The following is a 27,540-nucleotide window of genomic DNA, read 5'->3' on the forward strand; positions in this document are numbered from 1 at the left end:
AACCAACTGACCCCTAAAAAATTAATATTCAAAAAGCTGCAAGGAAGATTCAGTATGCTTCTTTTAGGTAGAAATCACTTGCATTATTTTTTCCACACACACACACACGTGGGCGCAAAACACCCTTTCTCTAGTAGTATAAGAAACTTTTTAAGCAATGATATAATGATAAAATAACTAGTTCCTTCCTGCTTTGGCTCACTTTTTCAGAGTAAATGACTGGAACTCTGAAATGATGCTGTAATCAAGATGAGCACTGGTTATCTACACTAGGGAAGAAGCTGATTATAAGTGTATTTTTGAGTATACATATGCACTTTCATGGTAAAAGGGGAAATTCAGAAGATTTAGAAGGAGCATCAAAAACAAACATTCAGGGGCAGCTAGATGGCACAGTGAATAAAGCACAGGCCCTGGAGTCAGGAGTACCTGGGTTCAAATCTGGTCTCAGACACTTAATTACCTAGCTGTGTGGCCTTGGGCAAGCCACTTAACCCCATTTGCCTTGCAAAAAACCTAAAAAAAAAAACCATTCAGACTCTCACTGACAATTAATTACAAACAGATCCCTATGCTGAGATTCTAGAAAGACGTAAGTACAGATTCTCTGACCTCCAGGAACTCATTACTTATTTGGGGAAATAAAATTAGCATATTGTGCTGAGACAAATGAGCTGCATAACTAATGAATGTTCCAATTGGAGAAGGAAATGATTACTACAGGAAACTCCAAGGAAGTGATAAGACTTAACTTGGACTTTGAAGAAAAGTAAAGGCTTAAATAGGTAGAAAAGAGGGAAGAAGGCACTTCAGACAGAAGAAGTTGCTAAACAAAAGCCAGGTGTTGGAATACATTTGAAAAACAATGAAGGGGCGGCTAGGTGACCAGTGGATAAAGCACCAGCCCTGGAGTCAGGAATACCTGGGTTCAAATCCAGTCTCAGACACTTAATAATTACCTAGCTGTGTGGCCTTGGGCAGGCCACTTAACCCTATTTGCCTTGCAAAAATCTAAAAAAAAAAACCCAATGAATAAGCAAAACTTGGCTATTAGAAAACAACAATGATGAGGACAATAACAACTGATATTTATGTATATTTTGCTTTCTCATTAGAGTCTTACAAAACATAATGAGATAAGGTACAATAGCTATCACTTTCCTTATTTTGTAAATGAGGAAATTGAGCTTCAGAGAAGACAAGTGACACAGTTAACCAGCTATCATCAAAGTCAGGAATAAACCCAAGTCTTGAATACAAGTCTAACATTCTAGCCATTATGTTATATTGCCTCTCTAAATGTAATAGTAAGAAATGCAAGAAATAAAATCAGCAAAGGGCACAGAAAAAAAAGAAAGGAAACAAGTTTCTGAGAAGTTTAAAAGGAGAAAAGAGGCAAAGTTGGATTTCTTTAGAAGATGCATTTCCAGAAAATTTGTGAGCAGTCATTATTTGTATTAAGGTATAAGGTATTAAGAGACCTAGACAAAGTGCTAAGATGATAAAGAAAAATTGAGAATGGAGAATCCTCAATAAGGATTCCTCTCCTCATGCTTCACCCCCATCGCCCAGACATATTATTGTGGCAGTTAACCATAAGAAAAATTGAGAATTAAGGATCTCAATTTCCACAAAGGTAGAAGACAGGAGTACTAGTTCTGCTAGGGCTAAAGTTTTCATTTTTCATACAGCAAAATAAACAAACATATGGGAACTAAGATTCAAACTCAACTTTTAAATTTACTCTCAGTGTGTCCAAGTGCAAGTAATTTTACCTCTCTGGCTCTCAATTTCTTCATTTTTAAAGTAAAGACATTGTTCTAGATAAATTCTAAGGTCTTTTCAAACTCTCCATATCCATAACCTAGGATCATCAAATTTAGGTGGTCTCCATTCTTAAGGAGAAACTGGAAAGCACTGCATCTCTCCACTCCAGGACTAATCAAATTAAAAAGAAGTTACAGAATTCCCAAGGAAAGAAAAGGTTTCATAGACTGCCTAGTCAAATCCAAAGATGATAAAGAAAATCTTCTTTACAACATACCAAACAAGTGTTTATCCAATTCTGCCTGATGACTTTCCAGGAAAGGAAATTCACCACCACCTAAGGCAACGAATCCACTCATGAGCAGTTCTTGAAATCAGGAAGTTTCATCCTAAAATTGAACTTAAATCTGACTTTCTGAAACATTCACCTTATTGTCATGAGTTTTGATCTTCAAGGCCAAGTAGAATGAGTCCTAAACCTTATTCCATATAACATTCTTTCAAATACCTGAAGATATTCTGTCTTTTATCTTCTCCATGATAAACATCTTCATATCCTTCAGCTGATGATCTTATGGCTTGATCTCAAGGGTATTCATCATTCTAATTAACCTCTCCTAGACATTCGCCAAAAACGTGGCATCCAGAATTGAACACTCTTGTCCAACCAAAGAAAACTAAAGTGGGATTTTCACTTTCCTTGTCCTGGAAACTACACTTCTCTTAATACAATCTTAGCTTTCCTGATTTAGCTTAACTAAATCCCCCACAATTTCTTCCAACAATCTATTATCTAACCACATGAGAAAATCCAAAATATTTTTTAGTGACTGAAAACTCTCCTATAGCTAAAGACCACTGCACAAAAGATCAAATAATATATAAGGTCATATTCTTCCCTTATTGGTACTGCTTAGATACTCTCACCACCAAGTATCTCATTATCAGTCTTAGGTCTTCTTTTACATAGGTCTAATACTCTACACATTTCTGTAAAATCTACTCTATGTGGCAAAATTGCTACAATAAACCATAACAGAAGTCTGTGGGGGAAGATGTGCCCTAAGGTTGCCACATTCCTACTGTAGAAAACAGGTTTTCCTCATTGGGAAGAAGCATCTCTAGAATCCAGTGGCATTGGATATGAGCTGTTTAACAGATTCTTGTTATCTCATGAAGTCATTAGTTTCCACAGATTCCAATCTTTTTTTTTAGAGAAGAATTTTCTTCATTTACCTTTTGCAACTCCTTTTCTAATTAGTCTATTCTATATTTGAAGGAGTTTTCCATTTGCCCAATTATAGTTTTGAGAAAATTATTTTCTTTTTGCACTTGTCCAATTGTATATTTATTTTGTGGTGGCTGGGTTCAGTGACCAGCTCATCAAAGAAAGTGACAGATCTCAAGTTCAAATCTAAATTCTCTATGTTCAAATCTGGAATATTTTTTCAAAAAGTAAATGCTTAGGGGCAGCTAGGTGGCACAGTGAATATAGCACTGTCCCTAGAATCAGGAGGACCTCAGTTCAAATGCAGCCTCAAACACTTAATAATTACCTACGTGAGTGACCTTGAGCAAGTCACTTAACCCTATAACCTTAAATAAATAAAATTTTTTTTAAAAAGCAAATGCTCGTGATTTAAAAGGCACCAGGGCGGCCCACTGGATTAAGTATTGGACCTGAAATTAACAAGACATGAGTTCACATCAGATCAAACACTGGACAAGTCACTTTACCTGTCTGCTTCACTTTCATCTGCAAAATGGGGAGAATCATGAGGCCCAGGAACTAACCTGAGAACAGCCATGGAAGCTTTGGCTGTGTGAGCAGCAGGTGGGAGAGTTCCAGCACAGAGGGCAAGAGAGCTTCAGAATGCAGCTAGACATTGATCTGGTCATCTCAACTGGTCTGGAAGACCAGGGTCAGTATCCCCATGTTAGAAGTGAAGTCCCCAGGTTTTCAGTTGAGTTCCCCACCCCCATTCCTGTGGGGAAAAGTGACTCTTTACATAACCAACACAGTAACAGCTCCCCTACACCCCCAGGCTCAGGTGTGAGCAGTAAACCTCTCCCAGTGAAAAGTGAAGATTAAGGAGATTAACTATATAGGCTGAGGGCACAGTTCACATTGTTTAAGGATAACCAGGATTCTGCTGCATGCACCCCACCCCTCCAGACCAAGGGACCAATAATCAAGGTCACAGAATTCCAGAGAAAGCAACTGCCATCTCTAACAGCCAGTCCACTTGGACTTACTAAACCTAGTGAGAAAACCTCTTGGGATTTCAACACCAAAGGTCTGTGAACTAGCCCCTCCCCCCAAAACAAGATTCTAGGAAAATGAAGAAAAGCCAGCTAAAAAGTCCATTGAAAGTGACCTAGAAAAAAAAAGTTACTTGGACTCCAAAGATCCTAACTCAGACAGATCTAGAACTTCTGGAGAAAATATGAATGGTGTCCCCAGCCTAGAAAGGCTCTTTAGAAGAGATCAGGAAGAAGTTTAAAAATTAATTGGAAGAATTGGGAAAAGAAATGCAAAAAAAATTAACATTTTGCAAGAGAAAAGTATTATCTTGCAAACACAAAATGAAAATACAATTGGACAAGTGCAAAAAGAAAATAATTTTCTCAAAACTACAATTGGGCAAATGGAAAACGTCAAAAATAGAATAGACTAATTAGAAAAGGAGTTGCAAAAGGTAAATGAAGATAATTCTTCTCTAAAAAGAGACTGGAATCTGTGGAAACTAATGACTTCATGAGATAACAAGAATCTGTTAAACAAAATAAAAAAACAAAAATAGAGGAAAATGTAAAATACCTCATCTGCAAAACAACTGACCTAGAGAATAGATCCAGGAGAGATAACTAAAGAATCATTGGACTTCCAGAAAACATTGAGGAGAAAAAAAAATGGCATGGAGTAGATACTTCAGAATATATTGCCCTGATATCATGGAAGGAGAGGAAAAAATACTGAATAAAATACAATGATACTGAAAAAATACAATGATACCACCTTGAAAGGGATCCCAAAATGAAAACACCAAGGAATATGGTGGTCAAACTCCAGAACTATCAGATAAAAAAGAAAATCCTACAAGCAGCCAGAAAAAAAAAAAAACAATTTAAATACCACGGAGTCACAATAAGAATTACACAGGATCTGGCTGCATCAACGTTAAAGAAACTAAGGACCTGAAATATGATATCCCAAAGAGCAAGGGATCTTGGAATGCAACCAAGAATTCACTATCTGACAAAATTGACCCTTCTCTTCCAGGGGAAAAGATGGACATTTAACAAAAGAGGAGACTTCCAACTTTTTATGTGAAGACCAGAGCTAAATAGAAAATTTGGACTTCAAACAGGAGAGTCAAAAGATACATGACAAGGGAAAAAAGTGAAAAAAAATGGTAACCAATAAGATAAAATGGGCTATATTCTCACTTGGGAGAAAGATTCTCATAACTCTTAAGAATCTTAACTTTAGGCAGAGCCAAGATAGCACCAGGAGAAGAGCCTCTTCTAGGTGCTCTCTCTATAATATTTCAAAAATCTTAAAATTATGACTCTAACTAAATTTTTGAGAGACAGAACCCACAGAAAGATCCAGTGAGACAATTCTCCAAACCAAGCTAACTTGGAAAAGAGTGGAAAAATTCCACTCCATGGGGTTAGAGTGAAGAAATTTCAGTCACCCAGAAAGAGCCCCAAGGGAGCCTGGGAGCTGCAGGCTACCACAGCAGAAACAATTTCCTAACCTGCAGCCTGGAAGCACCAGGCACAACTTAGAGTATTGGGGGGGGGGGGGGGAACCTTGCCAGAGCAAGCATAAAGCCCAGGCCCTCAGGGCACTGAGTGCAGCTGTCGTGGCCTTGGCAGCCCAGAGCCAGGAAACAGAAACAGGCGTGGAGCCAGCAAGCAAAAGCCTCCAGGCAACTGAGCCCTGAGTGCTCATCTCATAGAAGGTAGGGGAGGGAGAATACCCAAGGTCTGCCCTCTATACCTGTAACAGGGCTTTAGGTCTCTGACCACATTTAGATCCTGATCACAGTCTAGGCTCCCCAGAGAACAGGGCTCCCCCCACCTCATCCCAGTGGCAGAAGGGTATGCTTATATAAGGTCATTCGCTGACCAGGAGAGCAGTCAGAGTGTCACACATTGAGATCCTTGGGGGGGGAGGGAAAGTCCCAATAATACTTAAAAGTTCACAAAGCACCCCCAAACCAGGCAGAGGCTGAAGAAATGAGTAAACAGAGAAAAAAGAGGAACACCATTTAGAAATAGTTTGTCTTTGATCCCAAGGAAGATCAAAATATTCAATCTGAAAATGAGGAAGTATAAGCTCCTGCATCTAAAGACTCCAGGGAAAATTTAAGTTAGGTTCAGGCGATAACAAAGCTCAAAAAAAGATTTTGAAAATCAAGTAAGGGAGATAGAAGAAAAATTGGGAAAAGAAATGAAAGAGATGCAGGAAAAACATGAAAACCAAGTCAGCAGCTTAGTCAAGGAGATCTAAAAAAATGCTGAAGAAAATAACATGTTAAAAACCAGCATAGGTCAAATGGATAAAGCAGTTCAAAAAGTTATTGAGGAGAAGAATGCTTTAAAAAGCAGAATTGGACAAATGGAAAAGGAGATAAGAAAGGTCTTTGAAGAAAATAAATCCTTCAGGTGTAGAATGGAGCTAAAGGAAGCAGATGACTTTATGAGAAGTCAAGACACAATACTTCAACAGCAAAAGAAAGAAAAATTAGAAGAAAATGTAAAACATCTCATTGAAAATACAAGTGATCTGGAAAACAGATTAGGAAAGATGATTTTAAAATTATTAGGCTACCTGAAAGTCATAATCAGGAAGAGACTTGACCTCATTTTTAAAGAATTCCTACAAGAAAACTGCCTTGATATCCTAGAAACAGAGGGCAAAACAGAAATTGAGAGACTCCACCAATCTCCCCAGGAAAGAGATCCAAGTAAAACAACTCCCAGGAATATTATAGCCAAGTTTCAGAACTCCCAAGTCAAAGAGAAAATATTACAAACAGCCAGAAGAATAGAATTCAAATATCATGGAGCTGCAATCAGGATCACACAGGACTTAGCAGCAACTACATTAAAAGCTCATAGGGCTTGGAATATAATATACCATAAGGCAAAAGAGCTCGGAATGCAACCAAGAATCAACAACCCAGCAAAACTGAACATCCTCTTCCAGGGAAAAAGATGGACTTTCAAAGAACCAAGAGAACTTCAAATGTTCCTGTTGAAATGACCAGAGCTGAACAGAAAGTTTGACCTTCAAATACATGATTCAGGTGAAGCATAGAGAGCAGAGGAGAAGAGTAAAATACGAGGGAAGTTAAAGATGATGAATTGCATGTATTCCTGCACAGAAAAGTGATACTAATAATACTCATATGACACTTCTCATTTAAGAGAGTAGGTAGAAGGAGCTTTTCATAGATGAAGAAGCACAAGAGAGAGCTGAATTTGAAGATACAATATATTGTAAAAATGGAGTCAATGGATGAAAAGAAAATAGACTGGGAGTAAAAGGAGAAGTGGAATAGGGCAACATATTTCCTATAAATTTTTTTTTTTGCAATAAGCTATTGCAGTGATATGGAAGGAGGGAAGGAAAGGGGGAATGAGGGAACCTTCACTGTCATCAAAAATGGCTCAGTGAGGAAACAGCATACACACTCAATAGGGTATAGACATCTAGAGTAAAAAGGAGAAAAGGGGGAAAGGGGAAAGTGGGGGGAAGTGGATAGAACACAGGAGAGAATAGTCAGACATAACACATTTTCTTTTTTACTTCTTACAAGGGGCTGGGATTGGATGCCCTGTCCAGGACCACTCAGGGACAGGTGGTTGCTGGGTCTCAGAACTGGTATGTCAGCTGGGGGCCTCTTGGTCCCAGGGCCAGTGATCAGTTCACTGCACCACTCAGCTACCCTACCACACATTTTGAAGAGGGACAGAGTGAAAGGAGAGAGAATATATATAACATATGGTAGTTGGGAGGTATGGATGAAGGGAATTACAATCAGCAACAGCAACAGTGGAAAAATGTGGAAGTAACTTTTGTGATGGACTTGGCATAAAGAATGTGATCCATCCAACACAGAGCAGATGGTATCAGAAAACCAACTGAAACACATATTTTTCCTCTTTCTTTTACTTTATTTCTCATAAGGGTCTACATTTGGGGGGGGTATTATATTTACTCTTAAACAAGAATATTTTAGTAATGTTTCAAAAAACATCACTTGTACAAAAATAAAAAAGAATTTAAAAAAGAATTATAACGCTATTAGAGACAATATACTTAGTCAGAAGTAATGGACACTCTTAACTTGTCCATGACTGATAGAATGATTCAAAATCAATATCTCCTTAAAAGGGGGGGGGGACAGTACAGAGATGGGAGGATGGAGAAGACTGAATGGGGTAAATTACATTAAATGAAGAGGTACAAAGAACCTTTTAGAAAGGAGGGGGAAGAAGAGAAGAGGTGAAAACCACTTGAATCTTAACTCTCATCAGATTTGGCTCAAAGAAAGATTAACATATACACACTCAGTTAAGTTCAAAAACTTATCTTACCTTTCAAGTATTAGGAGGGAGAAGAAAGGGTGGGGAGAAAAGAGGAACTAACAGAAGAAAGGTAAGAAGGGGCAAAAGGAAAGGGGAAAGAAAGGGGAGGGGAGGTTGAATATAAAGAGGCAAACACACTTAAGGTGGTGGTATTCAGAAGCAAAATACTGGGGAATATGAATAAGGTCAAAGGGGGGGAACAAACAGGGTGGATAGCATGGAGGGCAATTAAAAGTTAGTAATGGCACAGTGGGTGGGTGGTGCAGTGGATAGAGCACCAGCCCTGGAGTCAGGAGGAAATCAACTCAAATTTGGCTTCAGATACTTAAATAATTGCCTATCTGTGTGACCTTGGGCAAGTCACTTAACCCCATTGCCTTTAATAAATATTTTTTAAATGATAAAAAAAAGTTAGTAATTATAACTTTGAATGTGAATGGGAAAAATTCTCCCATAAAATGTAAATGAATAGCAGAGTAGATAAAAAAACCAGAATCCTACAATATGATGCTTACAAGAAACACATTTGAAGCAGAGAGATACATATAGAGTAAAGGTAAAAGAATATATTATGATTCAGCTTAAGTGAAAAAGGCAGGGGCAGCAATCCTTATCTCAGACAAAGCAACTGCAAAAATAGATCTCATTAAAAGAGATAAGGAAGGAAACTATTCTCCAAAAAAGTTACCATACACAATGAAGCAATTTCAATATGAAATATGTATTCACCAAGGAGCATAACATTCAAATTCTTAGATCAGGAAGTTGAAAGAGTTACAGGAAGACATAGACAGCAAAACCCTACTGGTGAAAACTAAATGGGGATAGAAAAGAATATACTTTTGTTTTCTACAGTACATGGCACCTACACAAAAACTGACCATGTACTAGGGCATGAAAACCTCATAGTCAAACGGAGAAAGGCAGAAATAGTGAATACGCCCTTCTCAGAACATAATGAAAATAAAAATAACATGTAATTATCGACCATGGAGAGACAGACCAAAAATGATTGGGAACTTAATTTTAAAGAATGAGTGGATCAAACAATATAATAAATGTAATAAATATGTAATAAATATTTTTTAAAAATGATAAAAAAGAGTAATTATATAATTATAACAAATTATAGATAGAATTAATGATTTCATCCTAGACAATGACAATAATGAGACAACATATCAAAACTTATGGGATACAACCAAGGCAGTTATTAGGGGATATATTATATTTTTAAATGCTTACATGAATAAAACAGAGAAAGAGGAAGTCAATGAACTAAGCATGAAACTAAAAAAATTAGAGAAAGAAAAAATTAAGAACTCCCGATTAAATACCAAATTAGAAATTCTAAAAATTAAAGGAGAAATTAATAAAACTGAAAGAAAACTATTAAATTAATAAATAAAACCATAAAAAATCAATAAAATAGATAAAATTTGTTAATTTGAATAAAAAAGAAAAAATCCAAATTACTACTATCATAAATGAAAAAGGTGAAATCACTACCAAAGAGGAGGAAATTAAAGTAATAATTCAGAATTATTTTGCCCAATTGTATGTCAATAAATTTGATAAACTAAGTGAAATGGATGAATATTTACCAAAATATAAGTTGCCCAGGTTAAATGAAGAGGAAATTAAATGCCTAAATAACCCTATCTCAGAAAAAAGAAATTCAACAAGCCATCAATGAACTCCCTAAGAAAAAAATTCTCCAGGGCCAGTTGGATTTACAAGTTATTTCTATCACACATTTAAGGAACAATTGATTCCAATTCTCTATAAACTTTCAGGAAAAATAGGTGAAGACAAGAACGCTGCCTAACTCCTTCTATGACACCAATATGGTGCTGATACCTAAACCTGGAAGAGTCAAACAAAGAAAGAAAATTATAGACCAATTTCCCTATTGTATATGCAATAATGCAAAAATCTTAAATCTCACCAAAGCGATTACAGCAAGTTATCTCTAGGATAACACACTATGACCAAGCAGGATTGATCCCAGGAATGCAGAGTTGGTTAAATATTAGGAAAAATGTCAGTATAATTGACTATATCAATAACAAACCTAACAGAAATCATGATTATCTCAATAGATACTAAAAAAAAAAGCCTTTGACAAAACAGAGCACCTATTCCTACTAAAAACACTAGAGAATGTAGGAACAAATGGATTGTTCCTTAAAATGATAAGCAACATTTATCTGAAACCATCAACAAGCATTAAATGCATTGGGGATAAGTTAGAGGCATTCTCAATAATATCAGGGGTAAAACAAGGACAATTTAATATTGTATTAGAACTGTTAGCTTTGGCAATAAGAGAAGAAAAAGAAATTGAAGGAATTAGAATTGGGAAGGAAGAAACAACTCACTCTTTGCAGATGACATGATGGTATACCTAGAGAACCTTTAAAAATTATCTTCAAAACTACTAGAGGGGGCAGCTTGGTGGCACAGTGGATAGAGCACAGGCCCTGGAGTCAGGAGGATCTGAGTTTAAATCCAGTCTCAGACACTTAATAATTGCCTGGCTGTGTGACCCTGGGCAAGTCACTTTACACCCACTATCTTAAATTTTTAAAAATGTAAATAAAAGAACCATTAGAAACAATTAGCAATTTTAGCAAAGTCACAGGATATAAAATAAACCCACATAATTCTGCAGCATTTCTACATATTACTAGCAAGATACAGCAGCAAGCACTACAAAGAGAAATCCCATTTAAAATAACTTCAAGATAATATAAATACTTGGTAGTCTACCTGCCAAGGTAGACTCAGAAGTTCTATGAAAATAATTATAAAACACTTTTCACACAAATAAAATCAGATTTAAATAACTGGGAAAATATCTACTGCTCATGGATAGGCTAAGTTAATATAATAATAATAATAATTCTACCTAAATTAAACTTATTTAGTACCTTATCAAACTTCCAAAAAATTACTTTAATTTAAATAATAAATTAATTTAATAAGCTAGAAAAAATTGTAACTAAATTCATATGGAGAAACAAAAAGTCAAGAATATCAAATGAATTAATGGAGGGAAAGTACAAAAGAAGGTAACATAGCCTTACCAGATCTAAAATTATATTATAAAGCATCAGGCATCAAAAATATGTGGTACTTATTTAAAAAAATGTCTGGTACTGGCTAAGGAATAGAGTGGTGAATCAGTGGAATAGACTAGGTGCAAAAGAGACATCAGGAAATGATTATAGTAATCTGTTGGATAAACTCAAAGAGCCAAGCTTCTGGGATAAGAATTCTCTCTTCAATAAAAAACTGTTGGATAAATTGGAAGATAGTATGGCAGAAACTTGAATTTGACTAACATCTCACACCCTACACCAAGATAAGATCGAAACAGGTGTACGATTTAGACATAAAAGACAAAATTATTATAAGCACAAGAAATAGTTTACCTGTCAGATATGGAAAGAGAAGCAGTCTACGACCAAGGAAGAGATGGAGAACATTATTAAAAGCATGGATGGATAATTTTGATTGCATTAAGTTAAAAAGCTTTTGCCCAAACAAAACCACAAAAACCAAGATCAAAAGAAATGTAGTAAAACAATTTTTGCAATGAGTATTTCTGAAAAAGGACTCATTTCTAAAATATATAGAGAGAACTGAGTCAAATTTACTTAAAAAAAAAAAAGCCATTCCCCAATTGACAAATGATCAAAGGATATGCAAAGGCAATTTGAAGATGAGGAAATCGAAGCTATACATTTGTCACATGAAAAACTGTTCTAAATCCTTACTGATTAGAGAAATACAAATTAAAGCATCTCTAATGTATCACCTCACACCTCTTAGATTGGCCAATATGACAAGAAAGGATAATGATCAATGTTGGAAGGGATGTGGGAAATCTGGGACACTAATGCATTGTTGGTGGAGCTGTGAGCTGATCCAACCTTTCTGAAGAGCAATTTGGAATTATGCCCAAAGGACAACAAAAATATGCATACTCTTTGATTCAGCAGTATCACTACTAGGTCTATACCCTGAAGAGATAATGAAAAAGGGTAAAAACATCACTTATTATGGAATACTATTGTTCTATTAGAAACCAGGAGGGAGGGGTGGCTAGGTGGCGCAGTGGATAGAGCACCAGCCCTGGAATCAGGAGTACCTGAGTTCAAATCCAGCCTCTGACACTTAATAATTACCTAGCCATGTGGCCTTGGGCAAGCCACAACCCCATTAACTTGAAAAATCTAAAAAAATCCCCAAAAAACCCAAGAGGAATAGTATTTCAGAGAAGTCTGGAAAGACTTGCATGAATTGATGCTGAGTGACATGAGCAGAACCAGAGGAACATTATACACCCTAGCAGCAACATCAGGGTAATGATCAACCTTAATAGACTTGCTCATTTCATCAGTGCAATAATCAGGAACAATTTTAGGGTATCTGTGATGAAGAATACAATCTGTATCCAGAGAAAGAAGTGTGGAGTTTAAACAAGGACCAAAGATTCTTACCTTCAATTTAAAAAAAAAAAAAAGTTGTCTTATTTACTACATAATTTTGCTATCCCTAATATTTTATTTTTTCTTCAAGGATATGTTTTTTCTCTAAACACATTTAATTTTGATCAATGCATAGCATGAATGTAATGTAAAGATTATCAGACTGCCTTCAGGGGAAGGAAGGAGGGAAGGGAGAGTGGGGGAAAATAGCAAAATTCAAAACCTTACAAAAAATGATAGGTAGAAACTACTACTGTATATAATTCGAAAACAAATAAAATATTTATGTAATAAAAAAGAGATGAGGATAATAAACCCCCCATGGGTTGTTATAATGACAAAATAAAATTATATTTATAAAACAAGGTGAAACTTTAAAGCACTAAAGAAATATTAACTATTATTATTATTGCCATGATATTAATTCTCTCCATTATTTCCTCCATTTTTTGAAGGATGAAATTATCACTAAAGCAAGACCAAAAATATATACTGGTAACTCAGTTTTTCAGAAAGAAAACATCAGAAAATATCCTGATAATTATAATCCTCATTATTACTATATCATGCCCTGGTGCCCAATCTATGATCTCATTATTATACTCTTCATCAGCTCCTCCAGGTACTCCAGCAGCAGTATTCCTTCTGATTATCCCTCAACTCACATCATCTCTACAATGCTTCCTTTCAATTTCTTCAATTGAATTTAACTTCTTGATGTGTGTGTACATACACATACACACATGCATATATATGTGTGCATGTGTGTATGTGTATGTGTCTATGTATGTGTCTCTCTGGTATATGTGTATATAGTGTGAATATATATATAAATGTAAAAGTATATGATATATACAAATATATAGGTATATGTGAAAGATATATGTACACAAATATGATTACATGTGAGTATGTATGCATATATACACATATATACACACACTATAAGGAAGAAAGAGAGAGAGAGAAAGGATGGGAAGGTATGTGTATATTGAGTGTATGTACTGAGAATAGAAAAAAAATTGAAACAGAAGCTATCTTCAAAGAATTTAAATTTTATCTAAGGAGACAGCATGTACACAAATAAGTATATACAATATAAAGAACAAATAAAAAATAAATTTGGGAGGAGGTAGTAGGAGTAAGATAAGACTGAAATAAATCTAATGCTTGTCCCCAGTCTAATACAATATAATAACAGCGATTCCAAACTGCTGTCTACTTCCTCCAGCATTAGATAAGGAGTAGTTTTTGATTTTGTTTTCTTACCTAAAATTTTGCTGGGTTGGGGGTAGAGTTATTTTGGCCTTGACCTTTGAATTCATGGTATAAGGAGCTCCAGATAAGGAAACTACCTCAATCCATACAAATCAGAACCTGCATTGAAAATATTTTGCCTTAAGAGTTACAATGAGGACAATGAGAGGTTAATTGCTTGTTCAATTAATGAATGGCCAAAAAAATCTTTCATGAGGTTCTTGTTCCTGCCACATACTTAATAACACTGTCCTTCGCTGGTGCCAATGTGACTGAATGCAAGTTAATAAATTGTAAAATACTATATAATTCCAAAACCATCTTATATTTGCTGGCACAAGACTTTATTCTGCTAGCCATGATCCTACTGAATACCACAGATGATTCATAAGTATCCTAAACTTATGGCAAGGAGAAAATTTAATATTTGACTTCACCAGATAATGAATCATAGTCCTGGAAGAAAAAAAAACCCTAATTGGAAGCCCTTATGGCATGAAATCAGCATTAACATTAAAAAACAATTTTAACACTAGAAAAGTTGGCAAAAATAAAATGAATGAGTAACACGATTTTTTTGTCTGAGAAAGACCAGTACATACTCTAAAAAGAATAAGAGCATTTATCATGTAACTCTAGGCTTACCTTCTATATTCATTGATAGTATTTTACATAACCTGTCCTCCTACACAATCTTTTTCAAACTGATTTTTCCACTTTATAGTCAGAGGTTAAGTTTAACGCATTTGAATGGGAGAAAGGATCTCTGTTATAATTCACCTCCGTGTAATGGGTTTGTTTGAAAACAGGGGTTTTTTTTATATGTTATATCAAGGAGCTGTTATGTCCCCCAAGAGCCAATGAAAACATTGTCAATGCTTTTCAATGCTGTAGTACTCCTACGATGCAATCTGGCAATGGCCAGAGACCAAATATTTAAATCTGTCTTATGGTATTTAACATATGGTCACAAATTGCTCAGTATTCCAAGGAGGGTTAAATTCACCACTCATATTGAAGAATGTTCTTATTTATTTAAATTAATTGGCAAACTGACCTTTTTTGCAATAGAGTTTTAAATACAAGTATAAAGTATGACCTTCTAGTTGTAAAAAAGTTTAACTCTGATATATATTAACTAACCATATTGTCTTGGGCTCCAATTATCATCAATAAATATGCCACATGTATGCCCATCTGGGGTAGACAAAAATTATTTACTCCCAATTTTTAAAGAACCCTCTAAAAAAGGAGAGAGTAGCATTATAGAAAAAGTCCAAATATATAAGTTCATCCATTTTCCTAGTCATACCTAGTCACATTCTTCTCAAAAAAATAGGTGTACTAAATAAGAAAAACTCTAAATACTAGAAGTGCTACAAAATAGATTTCAGACTTACTTCTGTAGCTAATGAACCATATAAACCTCAGAAGTCCTTGCCTCTTTCTGGAATTCAATTTCCCCATCTATAAAATAAGGCAGCTGGACTAGATCACAAGATCAGAAAATTGTGAGCTTTAGAACAGAGAAGGAGGTTAAAACCCACGTTGTCTTAACCCTTAGTTCTATGGAAAGGGTATGTGGTCAATAGCCATCAGTATGGAGGGGAAGAATTATCACTGTTTTGTTCTTACAAAGTTTTTAAAAAATAAATTGCAGGGGCAGCTAAGTAGTACAGTGGATCGAGCACTGGCCCTGGAGTCAGGAGGACCTGAGTTCAAATCTGGTCTCAGATACTTAATAATTACCCAGCTGTGTGGCCTTGGACAAATCACTGAACCCCATTCTTTGCAAAAAAAAAAAAAAAAGGTAAACTGCAAGGGAGATTGACTTGGAAGACAAAGTCCCATGCTTGTAGTAGTCATTTTTTCCATGTTTATAAGAACATGCAAACTAAGAGAGTGACTATCTCCCATGTCTAGAATGAATTCCTTTCTGATAGATGCCTCAAAGAATCCTCTTCTTCCTGCAAGATGAACTCAAAGCACCACCTTTCCCTCCCTGGCTCTGCTTCTGAATCAGTATCATATCTCAGATGCTGTTTCATCCTGGAACTTCCATCAGTTACCTGGGACCTCTTGACCCTGGAACATTCATCCTTCCTAGAGGTCTTCTTACCCTAAACTTCCCTTAAACCTTCCAGTTTCCTTTCATGTTCCTCTCCCTCTCCCCTCCCTAGGCTCTTCATTCGGGGAATGAGTCCTCTCTAGCCAAGTTACATCTTCCTCCTAGTTCTGCTTCTGACTTTGTAGACTTTAATACTACACTCTCCCACTCCCCTTCATTTTCAGGTCCCTTCTCCCATTAGACTATAAGCTCCTTGATGGCAGAGACTGTCTTATTCTATGCCAGTATTTTTATCAACAACACTTGGACCAGTATCCAACAGGGAGGAAATAAATAATACTTCCTGTCATGCCTTCTACATTAAACCTTTCCTGATGTTACCAAGTGCTAGTGCCCTCCCTCTCAAACTACTTGGCATTTAACTACTTTATATTTATTTCCTGATAAATAACTTTCTTACAATTGCTTTCATCTATAATAATACCTTATTATTTAAGCTGAGGATATCAAAAAGCAGTTCATGACACATAGTACCCATTTAATCAACTTGATTAAGTTGACTGATTTTAAATAGACTTCAAGAGCAAGAGAAAGGTGGAAAGGGGAAAAGGAGTGCTCCACTAGATTGCCAGATCTAAAGGCAGGCTCCCAGCATACTGAATGAACTTTCAATGGAAGCTTTATAGAAGAATATAGAGAATCTGCATTGGCAGACATCAGTAGGTTGTGATCTGCATTGTTGGAAGGAGTACCCAAGTCACTGAAATCATAGATCTATCAAAGTATCAAGGGCTCAGCCTTACCAAAGTCTCAGTCACAAAAAAAAAAAGCTAAAGCATGCTAATACAGTAATGTATCAAAGTTATATGCAGTTCTGAACTGAAAACAAGTAAATGAAAATTGTAGTACTGGGGCAGTTAATTCCTATTTCAACATGAAAAAATCCACACGGTCTACTGCAGCTAGAGGATTTCAATATACCTATTTGGAAAGGCATTGTGGTACAATGGATAGAAAGTTATCTATGTACCACAGTTCAATATTCAATGTAATTTAATCTGAATATTCTCTCCAGTGGTAGAAATTATAACCCATTTAGAACTTCTTGCCTTGAACACAAATGTCCTGTCATAAATTCTCTGCTGAGGCAAGCAGCCTAATAACCTGGGAGTCTTCCTGTATCCTTGCAATCAGGTTAGTACTAGTGGCACATATGGACTGTCCCTCTGTTACATCTTACTCTTGACCTATCCCTCTCCCATTTTGGACCAATGTTCTTTCACATTTGCACAACTCTTTTCACACACCCAGCTGGAGCAGAGAGTCCAACTAGAAAATTATTTCAATAGTCCAGGAAATATATGGTGAAGGCCTGAATTAAAGTGTCAGCTGTGTGAGTCAGAAGAAGGGGAAGTATACTAGAGAAAGAAATTACAACTTGGTAATTAATCGATATATAAGATGACTAGAAATCAAGATTTCAGATCTGGATAAATGGACATACTGGTAGTAATGGAGAAGTATGGAAGAGGGGAAGATTGGATGCATAAAGATAATAAGTTCAGTTTGGAATATACTGAATATGAGATGACTACAGAACATTCAATTTGAAATATCCAATAGACATTTGGCAATACATAGCTAGATATCAAAAGAGAAACTAGGACTGTAATTATATAATAAATAATATAATAAATATAATAAATAATATAATAAATAATAAAAAGATTATTATTTAATCCATGATAGTTGCTGAAATCACAAAAATAATAGACTACAGAATGAAACAAGTCAAAAACTCACAACAGAATCTTGTTGAATACCCACAGGTAGTGAGTGAGTAGGACATGGTTGAAGATCTAACAAAAAAGGCTTAGGGGAAACAATAAGTCAGAGAGAAAGAAATCAAATAGAGAAAAGACTATTAAAAACCGAGAGAACAGAGAGTACTACTAAGGGGACAACCATTACCAATGAGTTCAAATGCTGCAAATAGGGCAAGTAGGTTGATGAGTGAGATAAGATCATTAGGTTTAGCAATTAAGATATCATTGGTAACCCTGGAGAAACATTTCAATTAAATGATGATTGGAAATAAAATTCAAGTTTAAAAGAAGGTGATGGGAGAGGAAGAAAGGGCACTTAATACCGAAAGCTTCTTGAAGAAATGTAGCTGAAAGTAGCTGAAAGATATGGAAAGATAGTTGGTGGGTTTGTTTTTTTCAAATATGTGAGAACCCAGACATAGTTGTAGGCAACAATAAAGGAATCAATAGATAAATATTAAAAATTAAAGAAATAATGGAAATGACAGTGGAGATGACCTGGAAAAGTTATGAAGGAATGGGTTCAAGGGTATATTTTCAGCAGTTGGCCTTGGCAAATAGTACTATCACATCATAATAGCCTTAAGTGAACATGACAGAAACAATGTCAAGAGACTGTGAAATCAGTTAGGGGGTCAATTACCAAAAAAAAAAAAAAAAATCCTAACATGTAATTTGAATAGAGGTCTCAGTACAGATGAAGAATGGATACAGGAGCAGTAAAGCATATGTTATGATCTAATAAAGAAAAGCTGAGATATGAATATCCTAATATATAACTAGAGTAAAATAAAGGTGTAAGTCTATTGATGTTGAGTTTGAAGATCTGGGAAGTTAGGGAATCTAAAGGAAGATAAATATCTAAATTGAAGTTCTTTAAGATTAAAGTAGGAGCTGGAGTGGAGAGTTGGACCATGAGCCAGGTAATGAACTCACAGAGAAAGGAATAAGAAGGTAACAACTGCCCAATTTGGATTGGGTGATAAACTTTGCACTGAAACTCAAAAGAAGATAGTGATTCTGAATGATGGTGGTAGAAAGTTTAAAAATAGTGGTGAGGAATGAGAAATAATTCAACACCCTCACCACAATTACTGAGTCAGAGGGTATAAAAAAAAGTACATCCAATACAGGAAAGCATATCCAATATTATCTAGAAGAAATTAGGTATCAATGAGAACTAGAAGGTGAAAGGAAGCAGCAAAAGAGAAAGTGTTGGGAGGTAAGAGTAGTCTGTTACTTGTGGAACATGAGTTACAGAGGGAACAGTAGAAAAGAGGCAGATCTGGAATAAAACTGTGAAGTTGGTGGGTGGAGGGGATAGGGAAGGGGAAGAAAGAGATTCATGTGATGGATAGAAATGAAGTATGGAAGGGAATAAAGGAGTAAGCTAAAAGGACCAAAGCTGACCTGGCAGATTTCAGTTACGACCCTCAACTATCCTAACCTGCAAATTGCTTTTCCCCTGAGAGGTATCCTGAAGCCTAGCTGTAATCAGGTAAAAATAGAAGGTAACGTGTTATACCTACCAGAATCAAGGCATGACTGGTGATACTGCAGAGTTAGAGGAATCTGGAAACTTAACAAGGTAGCAGGGAATGTTGTTTCACTGTACTTTCCTATAATTCAAATCATTCTTGGATTGTCTGAAAAGGTTCATCTTTGAGATCAGTTACTTTGGTCTGTGTAGAACTAAGTGATCTTCCATGTTGCTGACTTGGTGTGGTTTTGATATATATTTTTCTGACTTATCAGTATGAGATCCCCATCATTAATAATATTCTAAAATTATAAGTCATGAAGTTCTTCAGTCTTTTACTTCAATTTTTTATTACTTTGTCTACTTCTATAAAGTATCTCCATCTGCCTTTCTCTTCCCTCCCTGACTAATTACACTGATAGAGAGTAAAATCACTGTATAAATTTCAGTGGCTTCATTACCATTGTATTATGCTTATGTAATCTATACATAATGAATACATTCAATTATTTAAGTTTTCCTTTACTTTTGCAGACAAATTGTAGTCAACATTCATAGAAAGTCCAGTAGTGAACTGATAGTATAAAATCTGGTTATTTTATGAATTTTTGGGAGATTTGATGTACAATTTCTTTCCATTTATTCATCCAGGATTCTTTTACTACTCTACAGAAATCCCAATGATATTTGTAGATTTAGAAATCCCAATGATATTTGTAGATTTGGTTTGCAATCTGCTCCTTAATGAATAACCATTTAGATGACTTTCTGAAACTGTCTAAAAATAGCATCAATCAGCAAATAAGGATGTTTTCTTGTCTTTGCTGACATGTACTTTCTTTTTTTATTGTTAGAGCTAATATTTCTATTTCTATATCAAATACATGGGGAAAGAGGTCATTCCTCCTTTGCTACCAAACTTACTGGAAAAGATCCTATATAATATTTCATAAACAAAATTAGCTCTAAGGATTAAATAATACTTTTAATCCTACTAAAAAAAAGGACCATTCCCTTATTGTGCATTTAAGGGGTTTAAATATGCCATATTTTCTTAAATACTTTTTCTGTTCTTATTTACAAAGATTTTATTTCTGATATTTATTTGTTGAAAAATGCCAATTGTTTCCCTAATTTTAACCAATGACTACAGTTGATTTAACTTATTCTTACGTGATAAATTTTTAATATACCATGTTATTTCAGTTGATCAAAGTATTAATTTTAATTTAAAAATAATTCATGATCAATGGCCATTTTCAAAAATAATTTTTATAAAATCAGCTTATAATTCTCTTTAGTTTAATATTTTTCTTTTAATCTGTTTCTCCCACAATTTTAAAGCTATGTCTTTGTGCTTTCTTTAGACTTTTTAATATACTGATTTTATAACTTTTTTACAATGAATTCTCAAAATCATTAACTTTCCTTTTACTTTTTTTTAATAAATGCTTTCAGAAGTAAAACATTTCTTTTAAGGACTGCTTGGAATATTCTGATTAAAAAACGGTACATTATCACATTAAAATTCTTGAAAATAATTATTCACTGCTTCTATGATTTTTGCTTTAGCTAACTTATTGAGGATATTCTTACTCTACAGACCCATACTCTTTCAATCATGTTTCCATTACTGACTTTTGTTGAATTACTCTTTTTAAAGGATATGCTTATCATTCCTTCAACTTTTATGTTTATTTCTATTATGATGTCTCTACCCCATATATTTTCATAAAATTTTTTGAAATTATCAAATAATGATAAAAAATATATTATTGTTCAAATAATAAAAACACTAAGTTTTTCAAATTCAATGTAAATAGCACTACGCTTTCTATTCCTTTAAGAACCTATATACTATGATGGAAAAAGATGGTGGAATAGGAGGAAAGCAATTTCAAAATTTCTGCCACAAGTACTACCCCTCTCCACATGAGAACAAAAAATGACTAGGAAATCCAAAAATTAGTCAGAATAGGTCATAGTTCCAGCCAAAGATCAGAAATTCCATCCACAGGGAAGTGGACCCTCTCATACTTGGCTAGTATTTCAAGATAGGTTAACTGGAAAGGGAGCTACACTCAGCTAATTTAAACAAAGTATCCTCAATATTAATCCTTATTAACTATCTATAACTATCCCTCTAGTAAATTTTTAATAAATATTTAATGATCAATGAGTGTCTCATTTTATTCAAAGATCAAACCTAATTATTTAGGGAACTCGCTTGAGTCAAGTCCAGACCAGAATAATTGCAATAGTCTCCCTGGACTGGAATAGAATGGATTCAACTGAAGGGGAGCCCAGGAGCGCAAATGAAAATGAACCTGGATGCAAGCTTTCATGATTCTAATTTGTACTTTTGGTATTCCCTAGAGATAGAAGTACCTTATTAAGAGGTGACCTTCACTTCTGACTGATTAGACAGTCAACTGTGGCCTGTGGTCATTCAGCAAGGAGAGATGTGTAACTTCAATATAATTGCAGTAAATTGTCTTAGGGTTTCAGTTTTAGTGAGTCTTTAAGTCTAGTAATTTAACCCTTCTCCAGTTTCTTTTAGAATTCAGTTTATCTTAAAAGTAGCTTAGAGGGATTAAAATTGAGAGAACAGAAAGATTTGTCCTGAATTAGAAAAAACTAAAAATTCAGAAAAAACTGGTTTACACTTTTTGCTGGAACTTTCTTAGGCTTCTTCTACTATTTGAAATGTGGATATTAAATGAAATGGTTACTTCTGGTTTCAAAATGTGTCAAATCTTTTTTTTCCATTTACTAAGCTCAGCTTAACAAAATACCATATTTGGGAGTGAAAGAGAATCATCTTTTTCAGGCTAACATATTCTAATTTGTCTTTTCATTTCTTATATTGAGTTATGCAATCTGAAGTTGTTTTCCTTAAAATATGAAGGAATTTTTCCTGAATACATAAAATATTTATTGCTTGATAATGAAATTATGACATTTGACCATAATATTTCTTGGTGAAGTAAATTTAAGGATTTTATTTCAGGATCCTATAGATTTTATTGATCATTACTTTGCCTTTATTCTTATGAATAATTTTCTGGAATAATACTTTTAAACAGAATTTTAAAGTTTTTAAAGCATTATATAACAATAACTCTTTGAGATTGGTCAGTTCTGTCCTTCATGCTCAAAGAAGACCAAAATGGCATCACTATGCTGAAGTCAAGGTACATGTATCCAGCTGTGGCTTATCAAATTAATATAAGGGAAGAAGGCTCAACTCAAAGGTTAGAGAAAAATAGTCCTTGTGAATATTTGGAGTAGAAATGTCTATTAATTTGCACATCTTACATTTTTTTGAATGACTGTAAATCTGCTTTGCTCATACAGCACAATTCCTTCTTTGCTGTAACCATACATGCTAGAAAATCCTCTGCCACTGTCCCCTATGTCTCATAATCAATTCTAATGTTCTTCAAAGAGACTTTAAGAATGGCCTTAGATTACTCTTCTGACCTTCATATGAGCACTTGTTTTGAATTCACTGTAAAAAAATCTTTAAGGCAAATAAACATTTGATATTCAAACAGTGTAGCCAACTCATCACAGTTGCACTCTCTGCAGTAGAGTTAAATTTTTGGTAGTTCAGCTCAAGAGAGGACCTCAGTCTGGTACCTTTTATTGCCAGGTAATCTTCAGATTCTTCCTAAGACAATTCAAATGGAAGCAGTTCACTTTCCCGACATGGTGCAGTTTCAATATTTAAGTTTCACAGGCATAATACAATGAGGTCAACACAACAGTTCTATAGACCTTCAGTTTGGCAGGCAGCCTAATATCTCTTTTGTCCCACACTTTCCTTGGGAACCTCCCAAATACTGAACTACTTGTGATAATGTATGCATGAACCTCATCATCAGTGTGGATATCCCTGAAAAGTACACTGCATTTATATATTGGCATTTAATAGACTATATCATTAAAAAGAGAAGAAACATGATGTGAGAGGGATGAAGGAGATGTGTGACCTAGTGTATTGGACTGGTCATAAGACATAGCTTCTTCAAGATATATATTTGGTACCTGAGTTCAAATCTGGCCTCAGACACTTAATAATGACCTAGCTGAGTGACATTGGACAAGCCACTTAACCCCATTGCCTTGCAAAAAAAACCTTAAAATATATATATATACTTTTAACATGTACACACACACACACACACACACACACACACACACACACAAACACACATATTTGTATTCAACAAAAGCAGCAGCCCCAAGATAAGACTACTACCAGAATACTTCATGACAACAGATTAGAGCACTTCTTGTGTTCTAACTTGGGAGAGAAAGTTGAGCCAATACACAACTGGAAACAGCAGAACTCTTTGAGGTAGATACTACTTCAAAGTACTATAGTTAGTGGAGAATTTTTACTACTATTGTTAGCTAGACTGACCCTAAAATTACCTTTTCCAGAGTCACACGGCTAATACATGTGAGATAGGGTTTGAATATTGATTTTCCTCACTAAGACTAGAACTTTATCCAATATGTTATACATCCTCTGGGTTATATGAACACCTATAATTCTTAGCTTATTTCTTTTCATCTAATGTTCAAAGACAATTTTCTTATTCACAAAAGCAATGAGTTGGACTAAGTAACTTCTAAAATCCTTTGCTTTAGCTCTAATATTCCATGATTCTCTTGAGAGTCATAAAAAGGGGTTTAAAAACAAATAAAAATTCCTGGTAAAATATATTACAATAATAACAAATAGAAGATTTCATATATTATTTCTAGCAAACACGATGATTTTCTTAAGATTTATTCTAAGTTACAAATTAATGTATCCAATGCAATATGGATTCTAAGAAATTATTAAAGCATCTTGAAATACCCATTCAAAGAAATCTTCAAAATTATTTCATTCTAAAAAGCAAAAAATACCAAAAAGTATAAAAACTGTCATTACCATTAAAAAAAGATTACCTATTGTACAAAAAAACTTGCTAATTTCCCTTCAAAAAACCTTTTTAGAACAACTATACAGCTAAATCTGAGGTGACCTGCCTCTCTAATTAGATGCTAAAAATAGCATGTAAGTGCAAGAGTAATCTTCAAGTAAGTGAATCTTATAAAAATATAAAAAGTAAAATGTATGACAACCAAGACAAATCAAAATGCTGTATAACATAATGCCTAGAAGCAAAATACAAATATTAAACTTATAAGATGGAACACAACTTCTTACTACACTCAATTTTCTGTATCACTCACTTATTCATTCAGAAAAATTTAACTATCCTCTTTGTGCAATGCACTCTGCCAAGTACTGCTGATAAGATAATGCTTAGTCTATAAAGGCTTAAAGCTAAGAGAGCCTTAAAGCTAAGTGAGAGATCACTTCCAGATGGGTAGCCTAAGAAAGCCTTCAAGGAGCTTATTATTATTAATAATATTTTATTAATAAAAATAACAGTGATAATAATGTTTTAAGGTTTATAAAGCACTTGTCAAATGTCTCATTTGAAAATCAAATAACTTTGCATGGTGTTATATTACTATTTTACAGCTGATGAAACTAAGCTGAAGAGTTAAGTGATACAGCTAATAAGTATATATTAGACAAGTCACTCAGGTCTTTCTGATTACAAGTTGAGAACTAATGATCTCTACTGACAATATTTATACTAACATTATACAAGCAATTTTATGTGAAATATGTTTATAATTATACTTTGGAATCACATTATTACCTATCCTGGTGTTCATTATAAGCCCAAAGGTGAAAGTACCCCTAGGTCCTCTACAAGAAGTGATCTTGATGATATTAGTGACCAAGTCCAGATGGGAATCTTAAGGGGAGCAACAGATGACAGAACACAAAGATAAGAGCCTTGGGAGTAAGAGTAGAAAAAAGGAAGTCCTAAAATAAGTGAGCAGGGACTTTAGAAGTTGTGGCTTCTATAGAAATTGAGGACTCTTGCTAAAATGGTTTTCATTGCTGCTGTTACCGGACAGACAGGAATAGTTGCAAGCTGAACAGCAGAAGAACAATGGTTAGTAAAAATTATAATAAATATTTATTGATTGGAAGAGGAAGAGATTGATCACATGCCAAGTCATTCATAATGTAGGTATTCATAAGTAAGTGACTGCCTGCGCTTTTGTTGGTTCCTTTTAATTGGTAGTATATGAATGAAAGTAAAAATTGTCCTGTTAGGAGGAAAAAGTAAAGATTTACCTCATGTTCTTTTAATTGCATTCCAATACCTGTTGGTTCTCTTACTGTGGATAAACAGACATGGTAGAATGAGGTGTTTTGATCTAGTCATAACCTTAAATAACAAAAGCATAATTCCTAAGAATCATGGAAAGCCTGTCACAAAGATGTAAATGTAAAGCAATAGCACTTCTCAACGCACAGGAAAATATAATTTGAGAAAGTATAGTGACTTATTTCACTGAAAAATAGGCAGCATTTACTTACATTTTAATGTTTCTCCAGCATATGGTATATGCAATTTAAATCTATCACAACTAGGTCCAGGAGTCAAAGAGGTACAGCTAAAAAAAAAAAAAAAAAAAATTAGAAAACAATTAACCAAAATGTATTTTATATGCACATGAAAACGTTATAGCAATGGTTTTTCCATATTTTTCCTAGCAGAGAGATTATTGCCAAGAGAGAGTAAGACAGACATGAAGAGAGAAAGAGACAGACAGAGACAGTCAGAGAAAAGATGTAGACAGACGAATTGAAAGACAGAAGATAGGAAGGCAAAGAAAAGGACACATATTCTGGCATTACCAATGTAAGAATCTGTCTTGCTGGAATATACATATTTGCAATGAGGGTTTTCTTTTCCTTTTTTTAAACAGAGGAAGGAAGGTAGGCTGTGGGAAGGAGAGATTATGAATGTATGTAAATATAAATGTTTCATTAATAAGGGAGACATAGATTATCTTGAAATGAAAACCTCAATGGCTCTGAAAAGTTTATTGCTATAGCAAAATAGCCAAATGTTTTCCAACTAGTAACATCAAGAGTCAAATATCAACTTTCAAAACTAAGCTTATAATTAAAAATAATTTCCATTCTTTGAGATCCAAAAATATACCCCCAAAATAAAGGAACATTTTTAAAGATATATGCACACACAAACTTTTTACAGTCAATTGATAAGTACAAAATGAGATGATTTTAGACTGTTCTACACACAGCTTCCTTTCTTCCAATGTAAATGCAAAAAAAGCTCATATCGAGATATTATAATTTAAACTTTAAAGAATGACAATAAACTAAGCTTCAATAAAAAATTGAATCTAGGGGCAGCTAGGTTGGCACAGTGGACAGACCTCTGACCCTGAAGTCAGGAGGACCTGAGTTCAAATGCGACATCAGACACTTAATAATTACCTAGCTATGTGACCTTGGGCAAGTCATTTAACCCCACTACCTTGCAAAAACCAAAAAAAAAATCGAATCTAGTAATCTAGTATATTAATCATCCAGGATTCAGTCATTTTTTTCAACTACATTACTTACAAAAAGATAAGCACAAGTATAGATGTGTTACTCAAAAAAGCATCTTTGATCATCCCACAAGTTATAGTTGTCAACAAACTAACAAATAACAAATAAAAATGTCACTATAAAGTGAATCGGGGAGGAGCTGTATATTTTGATTTAATGGGAAAATAATATTTCTAGCTTTTGCTAAATAATTGTTATTATGATATCCATCACAAATACATAATAAAATGAAACAGGAAAAGGTTAATTTAATAAAGGATAAAGATAGAGAAGAACTATAAAGAAAGACTAGAGAATAGGAGACACCAGCAAATAATGGAGAGAAGAGGTTCTCTAAAGGCAGTGGGAAGGGAAGGAGGGGAGGGGCTCTAAGAAAATCTAGGAAACACTGATACTGTGGGCTGCAAATAAGAATCTTATTATAACTGAAAAGTCAAATGATAAAACAGGGCACACACCTACACCTGAGCAAAATTCCTCAGGTATTTTTAAAGAAGTAGAAAGAACCTGCCAAAAGAATTTTTCTT

At 34.6% G+C, this 27,540-nt stretch overlaps 1 protein-coding gene across 4 annotated transcripts in view; it reads right to left on the reverse strand.

Moving 5' to 3' along the window:
- BABAM2 (BRISC and BRCA1 A complex member 2) overlaps nt 1-27,540 on the reverse strand; it is a 546,733-nt gene that overhangs the window by 461,138 nt on the left and 58,055 nt on the right. For all 4 annotated transcript variants that reach the window (XM_074209807.1, XM_074209805.1, XM_074209806.1 and 1 more), the window contains exon 3: nt 25,967-26,043. In XM_074209807.1, coding sequence (XP_074065908.1) covers nt 25,967-26,043 — 77 coding nt within the window. The remainder of the gene's footprint in view (nt 1-25,966; nt 26,044-27,540) is intronic.

Source organism: Macrotis lagotis, chromosome 1 (genome assembly GCF_037893015.1).
Source record: "Macrotis lagotis isolate mMagLag1 chromosome 1, bilby.v1.9.chrom.fasta, whole genome shotgun sequence".
NCBI lineage: Eukaryota > Metazoa > Chordata > Mammalia > Peramelemorphia > Peramelidae > Macrotis > Macrotis lagotis.